This window comes from Spermophilus citellus (genome assembly GCF_964194105.1).
Source record: "Spermophilus citellus genome assembly, chromosome: 6".
NCBI classification, from domain to species: domain Eukaryota; kingdom Metazoa; phylum Chordata; class Mammalia; order Rodentia; family Sciuridae; genus Spermophilus; species Spermophilus citellus.
Window position 1 is genome coordinate 156,519,130 of NC_138187.1, and position 20,299 is coordinate 156,539,428.

A 20,299-nucleotide genomic window follows, 5' to 3' on the forward strand; every position below is an offset into this window, starting at 1 on the left:
CAAGCCTGCAGATAAGAATTTAATTCTGGCTGACACCTTATTGTAACCTCACAGAGGACCTAATCAAGACTTGCCGAGACCTCAGAAACAGTGAGATTATAAATGTGTTGGTTTAAGCTGGTAACTGTGGTAACACTGCTACTCAGCAATAGAAAGCTGACACACCCATAAACCAGGTATTCAAACTTGGGGTTTCCTCTTTCTGGGTTTCCTGCACTTATTATCTCAAAGCAGACTATTTTTTTTCTCTTCCTTAAAAAAAAAAGATTCTTTTTGTCTGGGTTAAGACCACATAGGAGCTGGGTAAAACCTCTTTTCCTAATGACCCCAAGCCCTTGGATTCTGCCTATGAAATTATCCTGGTATGGGTTATACATTTCCTAAACTTGCCTCAAAGTCCAAAGTATCTTTCCAATTCCATCCCTCGTAACCCTTCCACTGAATCCTTCCACCTTACCAGCTTCACACACTGCCTTTATCTGCCTTTCACCATTTCCTCAAAATAACATCTGTTACTTCAATGTATCCAAAATACAGGTGCTCTTAATTATTCTAGGGCCAGTTAAACTCTTGTTACACCAATCCTAATATAGTTGAGGTGGCAGTAGGATTTCTTGGATGGTAGTAGACATGAATATATTTCTAAGAGTTTGCCATTGTTTGAGAGGAAGCTTTCCCTACTAGGAACAAATGAAGAGGATTCTAGTCTTGGTTTTGCTAATCTCAACCAAGGCAAATTTGTGCACTGTAAGTTTCAGTTTCCTCAAAGGGAAATGATTCCTGGCATATTGTGGCAATTAAAAGTTTCTTAGATGATGAAGTCTATCTCTTTCTATACACAGTGGCAAACACACACACCATATAGAATAATTAGGGGTTTTTTGGTGGTGAGTACTGGGGAATGGACTCAGGGACACTCAACCACTGAGCTACATACATCTCTAGCCCTATTTTGTATTTTATTTAGAGACAGGGTTTCATGGAATTGCTTAGTGCCATGCCTTGCCGTTGCTGAGGCTGGCTTTGAACTTGCCATCCTCCTGCCTCAGCCTCCCGAGCCACTGGGATTGTAGGTGTGCACTACCACACCTGGAGAATAATTAGTTTCATGGTTTAATTTATATTAAACTTCTCAGAAAGTTACTTGAAATTAAATAAGGCTCTCTTTGACTTGAAGTAAAATATAGCAATGTTTATGAAACATGAAAACACATCTATCTATCTGTATTAGAGCTAAATTGTTATGAATATCAATTCTCAATTATCCACCATGATAAAAAGAATCAAAACATGAGTATATAGGTGGGGGTAGGCAAGAGATAGAAAGAAAGAACTCATGTTTCCACATGGATATTCATTTAAAAAGATTAATATCCTATTCAATTTTGGGCCTTAATTAGCTATAGTTGAAGGCAAACCTCAGTACTTGCTATACTTTTATGAGTATCCATTACTTGTTTTCCATCTCAATCAAAATGTGTACTTATACTAAATAAGCTAATATATTTATACTTTGTCTTGGACTTATAATAAGTTCAAAACATTAAAAGAAGAAAATATGCATTTCTAATTAGCTCAATCTATTTAGAAGTTATATTTTTAAATAATCTTAATATTAAGCCCAGGAACTTAAAGGAAATCCTATCTTGAGCAAAAGGCAGATGAAAGAGGATTTCCTTCTTGGCTATTTGACAAGACTGTCTGCCAGTTATCAACTTCTTGCTGCTCAGTTCCAAATCCACACCTCACTGCCCTACTCTGTAACACTAGAGACAGACCATGCTACCGTTTCTATTGACAGCCAGCATGGAGCTTACCTGGGAGCCAGCACTGGAGAGACATTGTTGATGCAAGAGTTCCTCTCTTCATACCTGTGAGGCTTTCCACCCCTCCCTTCCACAGCACCCAACCTGCAGTCCTGTAGGGGAGTAGCCAGTTGTGTTTACCACCTAATAAGGCACAGTATACCCTGCACATTCTACAAGTTCCACCAGCAGCCACTGTCTCCCTAACAAGTCTCAGTGGACCCCTGTGGGTACCTTCTCATCAAGTTTTATCAGTGCCCCATGTGCCTCCCAGAAAGTTTTAGCTACATCCTAATGGCAGTTTTCTTGCTCAGCAAGTTCCAATAGTTCCCCATAATGCAGCTTTGTAATGAGCTTTCAGCTGCAGCCCACTGGGTGGTTTCCTGACTGCCAGCTCCAACCTGCAGAAACCCAGCAGACTTCTCTACATCCACTGTGCCACACACCCTCTCCAACAAGAACTAAATCCCATCTTGGAATGGAGAGCCTCTTCCATGTTTGTTCTTTCCTTTGATACTCTTCTAATCTTCTAAAGTTAAGATTGTTTCCTTTTCCAACTATTCCTCTATTCTTTAGAGTTTTCTTTACCCCTTAGGAGTTAATCCCCTGTTGCTAGTTATTAACTACATTAAACCTTTCCTATTCTAATTATTGTGTCCTGAAATGGTGGCAGGAGACATTCACAGAGATGGGATTTGGGGATCAGTTTGGCTGCGGCTTTGGGCTTAAGTACAGTACTGAGGAGTTCCTTGTTGATGGGTCATGGGATGCTAATAATCTATGGCACACAGTGACATCACAATAGATCCAGCCACGATCTTTGGTTGATTGTAAAGAAAAGTCAACCAAAACAAATGCCTTGGAAGCCTAAGTGGCGTGGAGCTCAGCTGTAGGTGTCATGTGCACCACTGGCTGAACACGTCACCACAGCAAAAGAGAAGCAGCACACACACACACACAAAAAGAAGAAGCCAGGAAGAGAGCCCCTTCCTCTCATACTCAAAACATGCTTAAGAAATATGGCCCTGGTTGGCAAAGGATAAACACTAGCAAAACTCAGCTCTGGTATTGCAAGGCGGGCGATAGGGGTAGATTTGGAGCTGAGAGTCAATAGATTGATGAATAACTGGCACCCCTTCTAAAAGGAGGATGACTAAAAAATAAATAAGGAGGGGGAAAGCATGGAAACTGCCATTGGTGCTGCTCCCTCTTGATGCTAGAATGTTCTACAACTCCAGGTGTGTTGTTTTCAGTTAACCGCACAATAATACAATAACTTCTGCTTCCTACTCAAAGATCAGCAAAATTGAAAAATATGAAACTCTTATCAATACCCAAAACCAAACCTGAGAGCTAGAATCTATAAGAATGTCTTCTTCATTGCAAAATTTATTAGAGTAAAACTCAGAAACATCATTGGACACCAAAGTATACATTTGTTTTCTGAAGGGGAGAAACCAAGAATGGATTTCTCTAAAGGAAAGAAGGCGTACCTTTGCTTCTCTCTCCTACCCTCTCCTCCTTACTAAGAGAGGTAAACAAGTCATTCTTTCTTCATTCCCTGGCGGCTGTAAAGAACAGAACACCGAGAACTGCTTTTTATTGTCTGAGATCTGTTCTCTATCCATTATTCTCATCAGTGTCACCCTCCCTTTACTCGGTCTTGGTGAGGCAGGGAGAGGGAGAGTGGGGGTGTACAGCCACTGACAAAAGCCATTGCATCCTGGGAGATAAACATCCCAAAGGCAACAGTGTTACAGAGCCCTAAAGGACACTTAAGGCTCATGAGATAAATTTTCAGAATAAAGTTGTGGATTAGTTTTACACGCTACTACTATCTCTCTAAACAGTGCAGTGAAGCAATGTGCCCCGGGCTCATTGGCAGTGAAGATAAAGAAAGGTTGAAAATAAAAGAAAGGCAAATATTCATCAAACAAATACAAACAGAGGGAAAGCAGAGATGGACATTTTCATTCCAGACACAGTAGAATTCAAAGCCAAAAGCATTTAAGGAGGCAAAAGGTTTGGCAAGAAGTAGGATCCTAATAAAGACCAACCGTTGCAAAAAGTTTTACACCTAACTGTGTTACATCAAATTAGAAAAAACAAAAGCTGTTTGAAATGTGAGGAAAATTTAAAAGAAGCATGATGTTTGCACTTAGAGAAATCTGGGTAAACAGAAGGGAAAGTGTAAATGTTGTAAGGAGAAGAGTAATCACAGACACTTCAGCCACTGTCATCAGCCAGGACCTGGAAAGGGCTTTACCTCCAGCAACCCAGCACTGGGGACCCTGTGAACATGCCATAAGACAGGTCAGAGGAGTAACCATCAGTTTTTCCAAAGTATTCATGTGACTGGAAGAACAAAATCCCATTGTAGGAGACGCCTCATATCCATCAGCAATTTCCTATTGGTCAGTTCTTCTAGATTTGACCTTGTAAATTTCTAAAGTAGAAAATGAAGAGTCCTGATTATCTGCAAACCAATCCACTCCTGTAAGTAAATTAACACACAAGTGGCCTGGATTCTTTATCAGAAGCGCTCCAAATCCCAATACATTAACAAAAAAGATGGTTTCCACTTCTCAAAGAACTCATCCGAGATATTTAAAAGTCTGTCTGGTGCTAACACTATGCAGATTGTGCAGGATCTTTCCGCAAATAGGTACAGCTGGAAATGGTAGGTGAGTAAGAATGATTTGAGTTCTTCTTGAGCATAGGAGCCCAAATCAGAAACACCACGTTTGATTTTCGAAATTCTTGGGATTCATGGTCAGTGGAGTAGACCATAAACTGGACAACTATCCAACAAAGTGGGTAACAAGACCAAGACACATCAGAGCCAAAGGGGTTCTCCCTTCCTTCCCTCCTTCCCTTTCTCCTTTCGTCCTTTCCCCTTCATTCCTTCCAAATCTCCACATAACCTAATCTACTTCTATAGCCTTAATTCTTAATCGTATCCATCCCAGATTCTGTCTCACCCAAGATCACAGAGAGCAGTTGCTGGTGGATTTTCTGACATGGATGCCTGGTAGAGATGACAGATTCAAAATGATCCAACCCTAATGTCTTGGTCTGCTTCTCCTTGGACTTGGCTGCAACTCAGACTGCCCATCTAAATAAATGATCCCACTGTCCACCTAAAAATCAAAACAGCCAAAGGGGCAAGGAAATGAAGAAGGAGTGACTTATTTCCCTCTCTTCTTTCCGCATCTCTCTATTCCTTACTTGACTTTTCTTCTTTTCAGAACACAAGTATATGCTTTGGTTCCAACAATGTTTCTTAATTTAATACATTTTTGCAATCAGGAGGAAACCCTCAGAGATATTCTCATGGCCAGGTTGGATTTTGGTTTAGTGAAGAATTTTTCTGAATTGTTAGTATCTAAATGGGAAGGGAGAAATTACTTTGTCCAAGGCAAAGATATGACTGTCACTGAAGCGCCAGACCTATGTTTATTGGCGTGCCATTGAGATTCTGTAGGTCAGTCAGGTTGGTTAAAGATGCAATGTTAAAGGAGGGACAGAGCAACAGTCACTAATAATTAAATACAAAGTAAACAACACATCTTCTGTACCCAGGCATCTTCCCCACCCATGGAATTACTAATGAAATTCAGGTCACGGGGTAAAAAAGAGGTAGCTGTGTGCAAATTTTGAGAGTTTCATATTATGGCATACCTACATTTAAAACTAATTGATACAAGGCTACAAAAAGACTTCTGTTTTTCAAAAGTACATAAGGAGTCAAACTTTAAATGACAAAATATATGAGATTTATTAGGTTTCTTGTGTATAAAAATTCACTATATTGCACTCATCTGCTGGCTGAGAGGGAAAAGCCAATTTGCATGGCTCCTGTCTGTCATATGTGGTTTGGAAATACTTACGCATTCCAGATACTCTCAGTGTAAACTGGAGAATCATATTCTATTTCCACTGGTTTGCATGCATGCATACAAAACTTATTTTCCCACAGTGCCACATGAAAATAAGTGAAGAACTAACAGCAATGATCACAATTAATCAATGTCTTTGTTGACATTTCACAGCTGTGATGCTGAGGGGGATTCTTGTCCTTCATGTCTACAGCTGTGTCTTCTACTTTGCTTGCTCCATTCTGTTCCACAGAGCATTTAAAATCAGCAACTATCATGGAACACACAGTTTCTGGTACCTACTATGTGACAGGCCCTCTTCTAATCACCGAGAGATACTAAACAGAACTCTCACTATAGGGAGCTCATAGGCTAACGGGAAAGAACAAGAAGTAAATAATAGCGACCACCCAATGTGACAGCCGCTTTTGTAGAGTTGGAGTTATATATTATGTCCTATGGAAACAGGGAGTTGCCAAAACTTTCCAGAAGGTGAACCTGAGGAGCTGCAGTGAAGGAGGACTGGAAGGCATTCCAGAAAGTGGGAACATTGTGTGCGAAGCTCATCAAGAACACATACTTCAGGGACCTGAAAGACATTTTGCATGGCTCAAGGCCAGAGGTAAAGCCAGTAGAGAAAATAATTTGAAATCACATGAGAAAGAGGCAATAACTCTAATAAGCAATGCTATTTTAATAGTCGACATTTTTGTGTGAATGTTTAAAGGTGTTTTCTCACTAAGAAAACTTACAAGTTGCAGATGAACCAGATAATGTTACAATGCCCAGTATCCAGGCTCTGTCCCGTACTGTTTCTCTCCCAGTACTTAGAACAATACTTGGCACATAGTAAGTGTTCAACTAACACAAACTACTAATACTTCACATGATAGATAGCCTCTAAGGTGGTCCTCAGTGATTTGTGCATTGTGAAAACCCTTTCCCTTGAGTATGGGATAGACTCATTGACTCATTTGTAATGAATAGAATATGCCAGAAGTAATGAGCTGTCAATTCCATCTCATGTTATAAAAAGACTGTGGCTTCCCTTCTGGGCAGTCTATCATGCATTCACCCTCTGGGGCTTACTTTTTCTCTTGGATCATTTGCTTTCAAGTCTCAGACACTGGACAGCTTACGGAGAGGCCCACATGACAAGGAACTGAGCCACAGCTGAGTGATAATGCCAACTGCCAACACCTATGTGAGGGACCATGGGTGGGGATCTTCTGAGGCCTACCAAGAGCTCCACACGAGAGCTTGGGAGGGAATTCTCCAGTGCCCCAGGTAGCAGCAAGACTTGGCCAACAGCTTGACTGCAGCATCATCAGAGACCCCAAGTGAGGGGCACCCAGCTGAGCTGCATCTAGATTCCTCACCCCCAGAAACTGTGAGATAACATGTGTATGCTAGACCACTAAATTTTGATAGAACTTGCCTTGGCGCAATACATAACCAAGATACTCTTGTGCTACCTATTCCCCATTCTTCTCACAACCAGGTTCCTGGTGTTCCTCAAATGGGCACAGTGGTACTCGACTCAGTCATGGAGTACCACCTGAAACACCAGCATCTGTGATTAGGATCCCCATCACCTAGTGGAAAGTAGGCGATCTCATCTCCTTCTGAGGGGATGAACCCTGCTACCTTCAGTTCCCTTCTGATCACTGATGAGATGAGTCAACCCCAATCGCAGTGTAGACTGTTGTATGTATTCTCCCTACCCCTGATCTTGGGCAGGCCAGTGCTGTGAAGTAGTCTCCTACAAGCTACTACTAGAATTCAGTGACCCTTGTATGTGTAGAGGGTGACGATCACAGATGTCCACAGACAGACACATGAATATATTCTTTTTCCCCCCATAGGTAACACTAAATAATTGTGTGACATGTTTTAGCTAGTAGTTGCTAAACTGGCTGTCTACACTGCCCAGGTGGGAGCAGGTGGAACAATATACATTGCTTAGGGAACATTGAGTTTTTGGCAAAGAATTTTTGGCAGTTTATAACAATGTTGATTTGAAGTTAGTGGTTTTATATGTAAAAAAGATGTTAAGACCTTGTAAAGATGTTAAATATTTACACAAAAATTAAGCTCAGCTAAGAAAAGAACAGAAAAATTTAAAACCCATATGTACCTTCTACAAATTATTCTTTGCTAGTTCCTGGGGACTTTGTAGTAGTTTCTAAATCCATTTTAGGATATTAATATCAAGCAGCCACTGTGTACACAACACTGTGCCCCTAAAGGGTAACAGTACTTCATAGCCACAGGAAAAAGGGGACAAAGGAAGAAAGGGGACTTGGTACCTCTGTCCCTGATTCTGCCCCTCATGCTCTGCCATGCAGTTATCAGGAACTGAAGGACTGATGTGGGAGGATGTCCTTAGAGCCACTGCGGAGATGCCCACCAGTGGGGATGAGAAGTTCAGCAGCATGGACGTGGTACGGTGGGAGAGGACATTTGTGTGATGGCTCACATTGACAACCAGTGGGTTATGCTGGCACGACAGTTGATAGGTTCCTGAAGAGAAATAAGGAGATGAGAAATAATCCCTCCAGCCATTCAGCCAGCACCATCTTTCCACACCTATGTCCGTTCCATCCTCTCCATAGCTGTGTGAGGCAGGCACGCTCCTGAACAACCTTGGAGATAGACATCAAGCCAACTCCTGGATCAATGGATCATTCTCTAGTGGCTCTAAATGGACTATTCTCAGACTCACCAAGAAAGTGGTTGCTTCCACTGACATCAGTCAGGTAGAGGGTCACTGTTGGCCGCTGATGCTCCCCAGGGGCCAGGCCATCAGATGTCAAGAAAATGAAAATTGCTGCGGCAACTCCTGGTCTATTGAAACAGACCTGGGCATAAGCACATATATGGACGAGTCATTATTTCTGTGGCAATCAAGGCATGTGCTGTGTCATCTCTTTTCTTCTCAGATGGTTCACCATTTATAAAGTAAGAGATTTCTTCTCCTTTACAAATGGGAAAAATATGGAGTAGGCACAGAAGAGCATCCAAGGTCACACCCAAAGTCAAGATGAAATGGAAAGAAGATAATTTTCAGCTTCTAAGCATCCTATTTACCTTTTTCTGGAACTACCTTTTACCATAACTGTTTCTTTTTTACTTAGACCCATCATTCTTTAAATTTCCCAAAAAGATCACTCAAAGACAAGCTTGCTGGAGATAATAAACTCCACGGAGCCCTAAATTTCTCCTTTTCAGGAAAGTGAGAGAAGTGGACCAGGAGATCACTGAGCCAATATCCAAGTTAGCAAGCCAACTGGCTCTGAACTACCATGTGTGCTGCACGGCCACACCTTGCTATCCTTCCCCATCTCCCTCTCTATCCCTCCCTCCCACCACCAATGTTTCTCAGAACCTGTAAGTCACCATGTGAACTATGACACGGAAGGAGGCTTCTGCAGGCGATTGGTTCTGAGATTAAAGCCTGACAAACTCCTTATTTTTATGAAATTGTCCTGGTGTCCCATGCTCATCCACCCTGTCCCTGCCTGGAAAATAAACCCACGCTGAGACATAGAACTACTTTGTTATAATTTATGAGGACTATTCCTAGATGGTTAGGTCGATTAATACTATAACAGACTTTCAAAGTAAACTATGAAAATTTTGTCTCTGAGAATCTTTTAATAGAAAGGTAAACATCTTAGAGGTTCGAGGATGGAATAGAGCCTTTCCACAAGCCACTCCTAGGAGTTCAGTGCTCATTTTCCCCAATGGACTTTCTTGATGCAACAGTTCTACTTTTGTTTTCTATACCTGCGTGTTTCCCCTGATTTCTGTAGAGAATAGTGCCATTTTTCCCTGGTGTCACATGGATGTTATATTAATAGAATAAGGATTTTAATGAAATTCTGTATGCATCTGTTTGGCTTTTTATCAGGTACTCAGGAAATTTGTTTTCAGTGTGAAAACAGAACACTGCTTCTAATGGCAGGGACCTCCTCTAAAGTAGGGAGCAGAAGAGTAAAACACATTTTCCACTTTATTGAGAATTCCCTCTCGTCCACAGACTGGTGTCCCCTGAATCTTGGCAATGTGTTTTTAGTGTCCATTTGCACTGATGACTTAATCAGAGTGGTTTTATGATTTGCAGTGGTCAAGACAGCACAGTTCTCCCTTCTTCCTCTCCTCCTCAAGGGAAAGACCAGCCACACACGCTTTTTATACTCTTTTTATTTTCCCTCTTTGAAGTAATAAATATTCCTTCATAACTTCAGAAGCATCCAGACCCATAGGTTATAGGGTCCAATAGGAAGTCCTCTGTCCCTGTCTGAGTGAGGGCTAGACATGAAAGCACCCCAAGGAAACCAGGTGCCCAGGGCAATGCTCTCCACTCCAATAGCAAATGACATCAAAGCCTCCTGGGAACTCCCATAACCTCTTCCTTCTCATATACCACAAAAGAGACCTGAGCACTAGAAGAAAGTTCTGGGTCATTTCCTGAGCCAGGAACAGACTGAATCCAAACAAGCACCTGGTGGGTCTCCCTCAATAGGCCTCAGACCTAAAGAGGGGGTGGCCTCAACAGGAACAGGAGAGCTCAGTCTTCCCAGCCTCTGTTGGGCCCCAAGTAAATGCCACCCACTGAAACTACTTAGCAGAGGCAGGTCTCATGTTGTGAGCATTTCTGTCCTGAGAGCCTGTGCCCAAAGCTTCCAACCCCTGTTGCATCTCCTAGCAATGCCCCCTGTGTTCTAAGGCTTTTTGAATACCACACCCTTGAAACTCAGAGGCTGCTCCTGATGGCAATGTCTCTGTGCCATGGATTGTGGGAAGAGGCTTAAGTAGGAAAACCACAGGTGGGACTTCCAAAGCACATGCAAGCCAAGGCAAGTCAGGCTACACAAAGTGGAAGGACAAGAGCTTGATCAAGTTATGGGATGCTGAGTCTTGGATATTTCCTCCCTCAGTGACATAGGAAAGAAAACTGCAGTTCATTCTTACCCCAAGTATGCCCTGCAGCAGCAACTAGAAGCACAAGAAACTGAAAATTTTTTCACACAACAATTGGCATCTCCAAGCATAGATTAGCCTGAATCTGCACATACGTGCATCACCAGTCCAAGCAGAGGAAAGAGGAATGAAGCAAAGCTACCGACCAGAGGGAGTTGGCCAGGCAGAAGACCTGCATGTGGCTCTTGGATTAATCTCTACCACCTGGATAAATCTGAGTGATCCACCTCTCCTGTATGAGCCTGAGGTTTCTTTGTTTCCCCATAACTGAGAAAGAGACTACCTATTTGACACAGTTACTATGAAGACTAGATGAAACTGTGTGAGAGCAAGGGAGGCACGCCTATGGCATAGTAAGGTCTAGTGTTAGATGATTTTTATACAATGTTTTTCACCTAGTTTGCTTTGTAAAAAGAAAAAGTGAAAGGACAATATTTTAAAATTAAACATTTTCATGTTTTGAAATATAGAGAATTATACTTTTCTGAATGTATATGTTAAAAAGTTTTATTTCTGCTTTGTTCAGTTACCACTTGTGGAAATGTGGACTGTGGAAATGTGAAATGTGAACTTCAGGTTCTGGTTTCATAGAAACTGTCAATATTTGAAGTTCTTAGTATATTATGTATCTCTATTTTATAAATGGAATATATAAAATACATTTTATATATGATTCTGTTAATTAGAGAAATTTAGAAAATTTCTAGTTTGCTGTGCTTAGAGACATAGAAACTTCCAGAATTGATAGTGGAATTAGAAAATTAGAAGTATATTCTTTATTTAAAGATATTTAAAGAGTCAAGTCACAACTATTTGAATATGTTAGTAGCCTGGAGTATTTTCACTTTATGTGAAATAGTGAATTTTACATTCTTAGACATGAAAGACAAGTAGTAGCAGGAGTAGAACAATTGGCAACAGGAAGCACTACTATTCTACCTCCATATCACCTCTGCCACTGCAAGGGTGACATCCTCTGATCACATTCAATGTGTGATTCTGCATAGCTATCCCCTCCAGGACCAAGTTCACATGAAGTACAACAGGGACTGTTCAGACCAGGTATGTGAAAGATCCAGAATGCTAGAAAGTCAAAAGCATTGCTAGTTTTATCTTTCACCTTTCAATATTTGTTCTAACAAGGGGACTACACCATAGGTTACATAGGCAATATAAAATTGATTTGATCATGTCTCTTACAAGGAAGAAAATGCATAAATACATATCAGGTCTCTCAGAAAAGCAAACAGTTCTAAAGTATAAGAAATTGTTCCAAGATAGAGAGATTGTCAGTGAAATCAACTCAGTAAACCTATCACAATGTATTTTGAAACAAAGAGAAAACACAGAGCAGAAAGATGACAGTGATGGATGATAGATATAGATAGGTAGATATAGATGATATATATATAGGAAAAGATAGAGTTTCTAAGGAGATAGAGAAGTAGACTAGATAAAGAGAAAATTAGGTAGATCTAGATAGTTTATGTAGAAACAGAGATAAATTATAGAAATATAAGAGATGGGTGGATGGATAGATACATATTATAGAGAAAGAAAAAGATATTAGATATGATGAAGTTGGTGATGGACAGATCTACCACAGAGAGACAGAAAGACACTGATAGTGGGGAAAGCCAGCCCCACACACTAAGTTGCTTTTTCATTCAAAGACTGCACATTAACCACTCCATCTGACTGCTGGCCACTGGAGAAGGGTAAGGTTGAAAGAGTATCTCTCTAATGCTGAACGGTTTGGGCTTAAGAAATCCTTCTCTAGGCTGCCTGCTGGGCACGATACACTTGATATGCTCCCAAGTCAAGCATGTCAACTTCCAGGTCACCCTTTGTGGTGGTCACTGGATAGCAGACCCTAAAAGCATACCACAAACTTGAAAAGAATTTTCACTGAGGTTTTAAAATGCTTTTGGTTAGTGACTGGGTTGCTGTTTTCCTGTGCTTTTCCATTTTTACTCTTCTGTGGCACTTCCTGATTCCAGAGGGAAAGCAAGGCCCTGGGCCAGCAGAGAACAGGCGGCCTGACTTCCCTTTGCAGACCGTGCTTTGCCTGAGCCCCCACTGGCTCCTGGGGCTCATGAGGGTTTATTCTGAGTTGAGCGTTTTTATCCTCAGGATAAAAAGGTTGTATTATAGAAGTGGAAACAAAGATTCTCAAAAAGAAGTGTTTTTGTTTGTTTGTTTGTTTGTTTGTTTGTTTGTTTTGCCAGGGCAAATGCTAGAGGGGAAGGAAGAAACTTGGTTTTCCCATTTTAAGGTTTGCATTCTTCTGACTGCACCACTGTTCTTAATTTGAGGTGAGCAGGACAGCATAGATTCCTTAGAAAATGTGTTGACCTTTGAGACCTCTCTCTTTCCCCCAAAATGAACTCATGTAGACACTTAACTAACAGCTTTATACAGTTTTAGGGAGCTGGGAGATAACTTTAAAAGCCATTTGTGGTTCAATTAGGGTCTCCAGAAATCAGATTAAGAATACCTGTACTATTGGTTAAAACATTAAATGCTTTTTTGATAGGTGGAAGGATATAAAATATTGCCAAATTCATGTCTCAATCTAATAATATATATTTGGGGGGTACTGGGAATTGAACTCAGGGGGCACTCAACCACTGAGCCACATCCCCAACCCTATTTTGTATTTTATTTAGAGACAGGGTCTCACTGAGTTGCTTAGCACCTTTCTATTGCTGAGGCTGGGCTTTGAACTCATGATTCTCCTGTCTCAGCCTCTTGAGCCACTGGAATCACTGTGCCCAGCATGACCTAATAATATTGTCAACTGGGTGGAATTCAGAAATTTTGACAAGGTGAAGACTGATTCCCAGAGTTTCAAAGGCTCTCCCCTAAAGTCCAAATCTAATTGAGGGAAAAAGGCTGAGAGGCAACCAACTTCTTGTCTTCATGTCATCTTGGCTGTATTTATATGGAGGATGTGTCAAATGGCATGGGGAGTTTTGACTACTTCCTCCCCATGTCTAAGCCCTGCCTCTCTGAGTTAATCAAAGCCCAGATGATCTCCTGCGTTTTTCTTTCATGGTTCAGATAAGGCTGTAAATATCATGAGCAGCAAAATAGCACCGACTTGTTATTTTGTGGAACGAAGAGGTTCCCATTGTTAAGGCCTGTACTCGCTGTCCAGGGGTACACATTAAAAATGTGTTTTTTGCCAGTTAAGAGGCTTGGATCAAATCTGATGATTGCCTCAATTCCTTCTAAGAGCAAACCATCATTTTAGACACCAAGACTAAATCTACAGAGACTCTGTTAGAAGTTTCTGGGACTCAGAAGAGGGTCAGAAGGGGAGAGGACCAAGTGGATGCTCTGATGTGATACACCCCACCCCTTCTTTCGTGCCACTCAGGTCACAGCAAAGTCTCTTTCTGGAAAATGACCTCCATATGCAAGGTCATTGCATTTTCCTGGAGTGGGTGTTGGGGGGGGCAGTCAAGTCTAATGAAAGAAGATGTCTTTTGGTAGTAGTGGCGACGGTCGACAGGGTAAGACAACTTGAAAGGCTACCTCAGCACCCACAGATGTTGATCTCAGGGGAATTCTGCATGCAAATCTTCATTCAGATCCTGAATTGTGGGGAAACCACATTTAAGAACAAGCCTGAAATTGAGAAAAAATAATGCTATGGAAAACAACTGAAGAAGGTCTTCTTGGAACAAGAATGTATAAGTGAGGGAGGAATGAGAGCATTGCTGGGTGAAGCAAGTGTCCTTCCTGAATAGCTGTGAAACTGCCATGTTTGGGATTGGCAAAAGTTTCCATGTAAAATCAATGAAGAATGAGATTAGTAGCAATCAAATAGGAAAGGGGAAACCAGAGCTTTACCCTTGGGGAATAAACTATTCAGCCATGGTGACATTGACTTTTGGAGTGTACTAGGCTAGGTTTTGATATATGTGAAAATCACATACATGTAGTCATCTCTTTGCTTTTTTGAGATTCCCAGGGAAGGCAGGTATCCAAAAATGTCAATGTTCAGAACAACAGAATATTTTTCTTTGAAAAATCTTCAAAGAACGAGAACTTTTTTAGAAATTTCAATCATGCATATAGAAAAAAATTCTAATATACCTAAGAAAATTTTCTGCCATTTTAAACAGAGAATTCTGTACTCAACTTAATTTTCTCTTGATGAATTAGAGGGAATTTGGGAGCATTTGAAAATCAATTATTTCACTGAATGCTAAGAAAACCATCCCTAGAAGTAGTGCATCGCACAGTGAACATACACACACCTCACTGAGGATCTTGTTAGCATGCAGATCCTGCGTGAGTAGAGCTGAGACCTTATACTTCCAACAAGCTTTCTGGGAATGACATTGTGAAGTAACAGGCTTTAAATCGCTTGATAGCATCACCCTTGCCCTTAGCAGTTAGTAGTTGATGACTGTTATTTATCATATTCATTTATTAGTTTCTCTTAAAAATTCACTATCAAGGGTAAGTTTAAATGCAGATCTGGAAGGAATCATCCAGTCTAAACACCACATTTGAAAGAAACTTAAAGAAAACTCAAACCCAGAGAAATTACCTGAATTATATAAGGTTACTTGACCAGTTCATGGTAAAAAGCAGAGTTTGCAGTATTGTTTTTAAAGTGCACATTTTCTTCCAGTTTTGAAACCACTTACTAGTTTGTTGTTCCCTTTCTATAGGAGACTGAAAGTTCAGATAAATAATATTGTTAGATAAGTTTCTCTAAAAGAGGGTATTTTCACCTATCTTAAAAAAAAAAATCCAAAGTAATGATTGGACACCTAACTGCCTTCCACATGTGACTGTTTCTCTTTTGCTAAACAATAAAATCTGGATAATTCCTGAGACATTTGTGGTCATTGCTGAATAAGTGATTAGCATCTGACTGACTAAAGAAAAATTAGAAGAGTTCTAGGCTTAGTAAAAACAAACAAATCAAAAAACAGAATGTTTACTTCAATTCGAATATCTGATAAACAATGGATTTTTAATATTACTTTGCACAAATATTACATGAAGATATGCTACTTACGTAGTAAATAATATAGTATTGATCAATATTTATACTAAAATATCATGCACTGTTTATTTGAAATTGAAGTGTAACTAGATATCCTCCTCTTTAATCCAGTGTTAGAACTCACTTATAAAAGTTTGATTGTGGTAATCATTTCACAGTGTATACTCGTATATACATATCAAGTACACACTGTAAATACATGCATTTTTTTTTGGCAGGGGGTACCAGGGATTGAACTTGGGGCACTCAACCACTGAGCCACATCCCTGGCCCTAGTTTGTATTTTATTTAGAGACAGGGTCTTACTGAGTTGCTTAGTGCCTAGCCGTTGCTGAGGCTGGCTTTGTGATCCTTCAGTCAATCCCAGAGCCACTGGGATTACAGGCATGTGCCATCGCACCCAGGTAAACACATGGAATTTTAATTTGTCAGTAATTAAAAACAAAAAAGGTGTCAAACTAGAAAAAAATGAAAAAATAAAGACAGGGAAGGAGCAAGGAACAGAGAATGGAGGAAAGAACTTTGTAGATGATTTTGTTTATAATTATATACAGAGAAAATTAGTAAAAGTGGCAGATGCTTTTTCATGATCTGATGCAGAATGCACATTTTATTGTGGATAGTCCTTAACTTCTGAATGAATAAAGATTCAGCATTGAAGTGCTTCCTAATAAAATAAAGGACCAAAGGGAGGAGGAAAAAAACACCCTCTAATAATGTCACAACTGGCACAGTTGTTATGCTCTGAAAAATCCATGCTGGAAACAAACAAACAAATAAAATTAAACTCCAACAGGTTTTAAAAAGAAATGATGAGTTTTTACAACATACTTATAACCAAATGATGCTGAAAGCTCTATATGTCAAAATTATGGGCACAATTAATGTATAATTTAGAAAAAAACATTATCAAACACCAAGATCTATATGATTTCAATCACTATGAATTTATTGAGACTTGTTTTATGATCCAGCATATGTCCAGTGTTGGGAAATGTAATATTCACCTGCCACAGTTGTTCAGTAGAGTATTTCTGTAATGTAAATGAGGCCAAAACATTGTATGGTGATATTGAAACCTGACACATCTCTCATGATTTTCTTTTGTGTTCTTGTCTTATCATTTACTAGAAAATGGATGATAAATTCCAGTTCTGATTATGAATTTGGCTGTTTTTCCATCAGTTCTCTCAATTTTAAATTCATCTATTTTGAAGTTCTGTTTTTAAGTGCTTCCTTTTATAACAAGATTATTATGTCCTGATAAATTGACTATGTATCCTTATTAAATTTCCCTCTTTATCTCTCTGGCTGCTCAGTTTTGAACTCTATTTTGTCAGATATTACTAAACCACGTGAACTATCTTGGGCTTAGAGTTTACATGGTACATCATTTTCTACCCTTTTACTTTCAATCAGCATGTCTTTAATATTTAAAGTGCACTTTTTGTAGACAACATTAATTGTTTTTATTTTATATAATCTGACAATCTCTGCCTGTTTTGTGGCATCCTCAGACAATTTACATTTAACAGAATTAATGATATGGTTGGGCTTAAGTCTGCCATCTAAGTACTCATGTTCTCTCGGATCCATCTGCTGTTTATTTTTGGCTCTTTTCCTGCCTTATTGTGGTTGAATCGAGTTATTTTATTATTCCATTTAATCCCCTCTTTGGATTTCTTGCCTACAGCTATTTGTTTTTATGTGTACTTTTTGTGATTATTCTAGAGATTATAATATATCTCCAACTTATTCTAATATACATTCAAATGACATTACTATCCTATGAATAATGTAAGGACCTTATGGCAAGCAGCATTTTCCCACTTACTCCTGCCTAGTCCTTTGTGGTCCTCTATATTTGTTCTAGGAGGGGTAGCTGAGCTTGCTCACCTTCTTTTTTCACCCATTCACGGCTCACAGTTCTTTTCCTTCCTTCCCCTAGATGTTGATTCCTAGGTTCCTCCTTTACAATTACCCTGCATGCTCAACTCAGCCTCAGAGCTCACTCTGAAGAAACCAACCTGACACAATCGAAGAGAACCATTCATTCTCCCTATCCTTGAAAGTGTCCCTTTGACTGTGTTTTTTTATTCAACCTATATTCCATATTTTTTAGAAATTTGCAAAAAAAAAAAAAGTTCTGTGTCAGTTTTTTGCTGCTGTGACCAAATTATTTGACAAGAACATCTTAAAAGAGGAATGATTTATTTTGATTCATGGTTTTAGGGTCTCAGTTCATCGATGGACAGCTCCACTGCAGAAACATCATGGCATAAGGATATGGCAGAGGAAAGCTGCTCAACTCACAGTAGCCAGGAAGAAAAAAGAAAAGAGAGGGAGGGAGGGAGAGAGGGAGAGGGAGAGGGGCAGAGACAGATATAGCCCCCAAGAAAACACCTCCAGTGAGCTACTTCCTCCAGCCATGCCCCAACTTCCTACAGTTCCCAACAAAATAGTTCATTCAAATTATTAATCCATCAAATGAATTAATCCACCAATGAGGTTATAGCCCTACAATCCAATCATTGCCTAAACCCCCAATTTAGAATTTTGTAGCACTGGGGACAGTTTTAGTAAGCTTTTTTGTTTCTGTGACCAAAATACCTGACAAGAACAACTTAGAGCAAGAAAATTTTATTTGGGTCTCATAGTATCAGAGGTCTTAGTTCATAAATCTCTGACTCCATTACTTTGGCCCCAGGGTGAGGCAGAACATCACAGGGGAAGGGCCCAAGAGGAGAAAGCTGCTCAGCTCACAATGGGGTCAGGAAGCAGAGAGGGAGAGAGGATGCACACAGTCACAGGGAAGATGCACCTTCACAGGGCACACCCCAAGTGACCAACCTCCTCCAGCCACACCCCACCTGCCTACAGTTACCACCCAGTCAGTGCAATCAACCTAGGATGGACTGATTAGGTTTCAACTCTCACAATCCAATCATTTCACCTCTGAATACGCCTGCATCAACACAGGAGCCTTTGGGAGGACACCTCATATCCAAACTATAACAGGGCCCTTGCTTTTACGTGTGAGCCTTTGAGGGGACATTCCAGATCCAAAGGATAAAGGTGCTTTCCCCCATTCTGGACCTCAGCCACCTCTCCTTTTCAATCCAGCTCAGGCACAGTCCTACATCTTCACCTCTATTCTACATCTTGAGTAATATCAATATGCTCCCAATTGCCAAGGCTAAGACCTAATATCTCATTATCTATTCCTTAATTTACCCAACATTTTGAACATTACAAGTAGGTTTTCTGCTCAGTGCTGGGCATAGCTCCAGGACTACACATGATCTCTTCCTACAAGATCCATATAGTTCACAGGAGGGACAGACAGACAAGAGCAGTGAAGTATGCAGAAATGATGATACGTGTGCATTGAGTGGGGAGTGATTGACTATGCCAGCTGGGGTTCAGGAGGGAAGTTCAAGAAAGAATAGGCTTTATAAAGGAAACTGTCCTTCAGCTAAATCTTCAGAGGTAAGTGTGCATTTATTGGGGAAACCAAGTGGGAGAAACATTTACAGAAAAATTAAAAAAGGAATTTTCCACCCAGGAAGTTATGGAGATGTGAAAATTCTGGCATATTCCTACACTGTTCTGCCACTGTTCAAGCCCTGAAGAATGGAGCTGTCTATGGACTGAGACCTCTGAAACCATGAGCCCCTAAACAAACTTTTCCTCCTTAAAATTATTCTTGTTAGGTCTTTTGATCACAGCAGTGAAAAAGCTGACTGAAACAGAAATTGGTACCAAGAAGTGGGGTTGTTACTGTGTCTAACCTGATCATGTGGTTCAGATGCTTTAGGAACTTTTTGGAGTTTGTGGGAGGAATTTTGGAAAGTTCAGTGACTCAAGCTAGAAAAGCTTAGATTGTTGTAAATGGAGCTTAAAGGGTGACTCTGGTGGGAGCTCAGAAGACCAGAATGCTGATAGGACTGTGCACAGTAAAGAGTAGGGTCAGAAGGTTTCAGAGAAGAACTGTATTGGTAATTTGACTAGAGGCCATTTATGTTAAATTCTGACTGAGAAGTTGTCTGCCTTTTACCTGTGTCCACAGACTTTCTCTGAGGCTGAATTTAAAGACAATGGACTTCTTAATCTGGTGGAAGAAATTTCTAAGCAGCATAGTATTCAAGTGGTGGCATGGATATTGCTGGCAGCTTTTAGCCAAGTTTATTGTGATTACCAAGAGCGGAAAATAGATCTCACAGATTTGAAAAACGTGCAGTTTAGCCAGAAACTGTGAGTAAAACTGGGGCTAAGAAAGTGGTGGTGCCCAGGAAGTTTTTCTCAACATGCTCAGCCATCCAAGCACTCAGAGCCTGCTGTAGCCAAGGTCCCTAGAAGCTGTGCTACTGCTCAACATGGTGGCAGACCTTGGCTGCCCAAGACGCTGGTTCTGCTGGAATGCAGGGTGCTAGAGTTAGGGGGTCATGGAGGCCTCCACCAAGATTTCAAAGGAAAGCCTTGGAGACCAGGCAAAGTACAGCAGGGTCAGATCCCTGCAAGCTGCCCCCGAGAGCGCAATGTGAGGAGATGTGAGGAAGAAGCCAAAGCTGCAGTGGAGATCTCCCCCAAGATTAAGAAAG

The 20,299-nt window shown here is 40.5% G+C and overlaps 1 protein-coding gene across 2 annotated transcripts in view; it reads right to left on the reverse strand.

Moving 5' to 3' along the window:
- The window catches only part of PAPPA2 (pappalysin 2), a 245,141-nt gene that overhangs the window by 86,401 nt on the left and 138,441 nt on the right, over positions 1–20,299 (reverse strand). For both annotated transcript variants that reach the window (XM_081299707.1, XM_081299708.1), the window contains 2 exons: positions 8,409–8,544; positions 7,993–8,206 (listed from right to left, as the gene is read on the reverse strand). In XM_081299707.1, the coding sequence (XP_081155833.1) occupies positions 7,993–8,206; positions 8,409–8,544 (350 nt within the window). The remainder of the gene's footprint in view (positions 1–7,992; positions 8,207–8,408; positions 8,545–20,299) is intronic.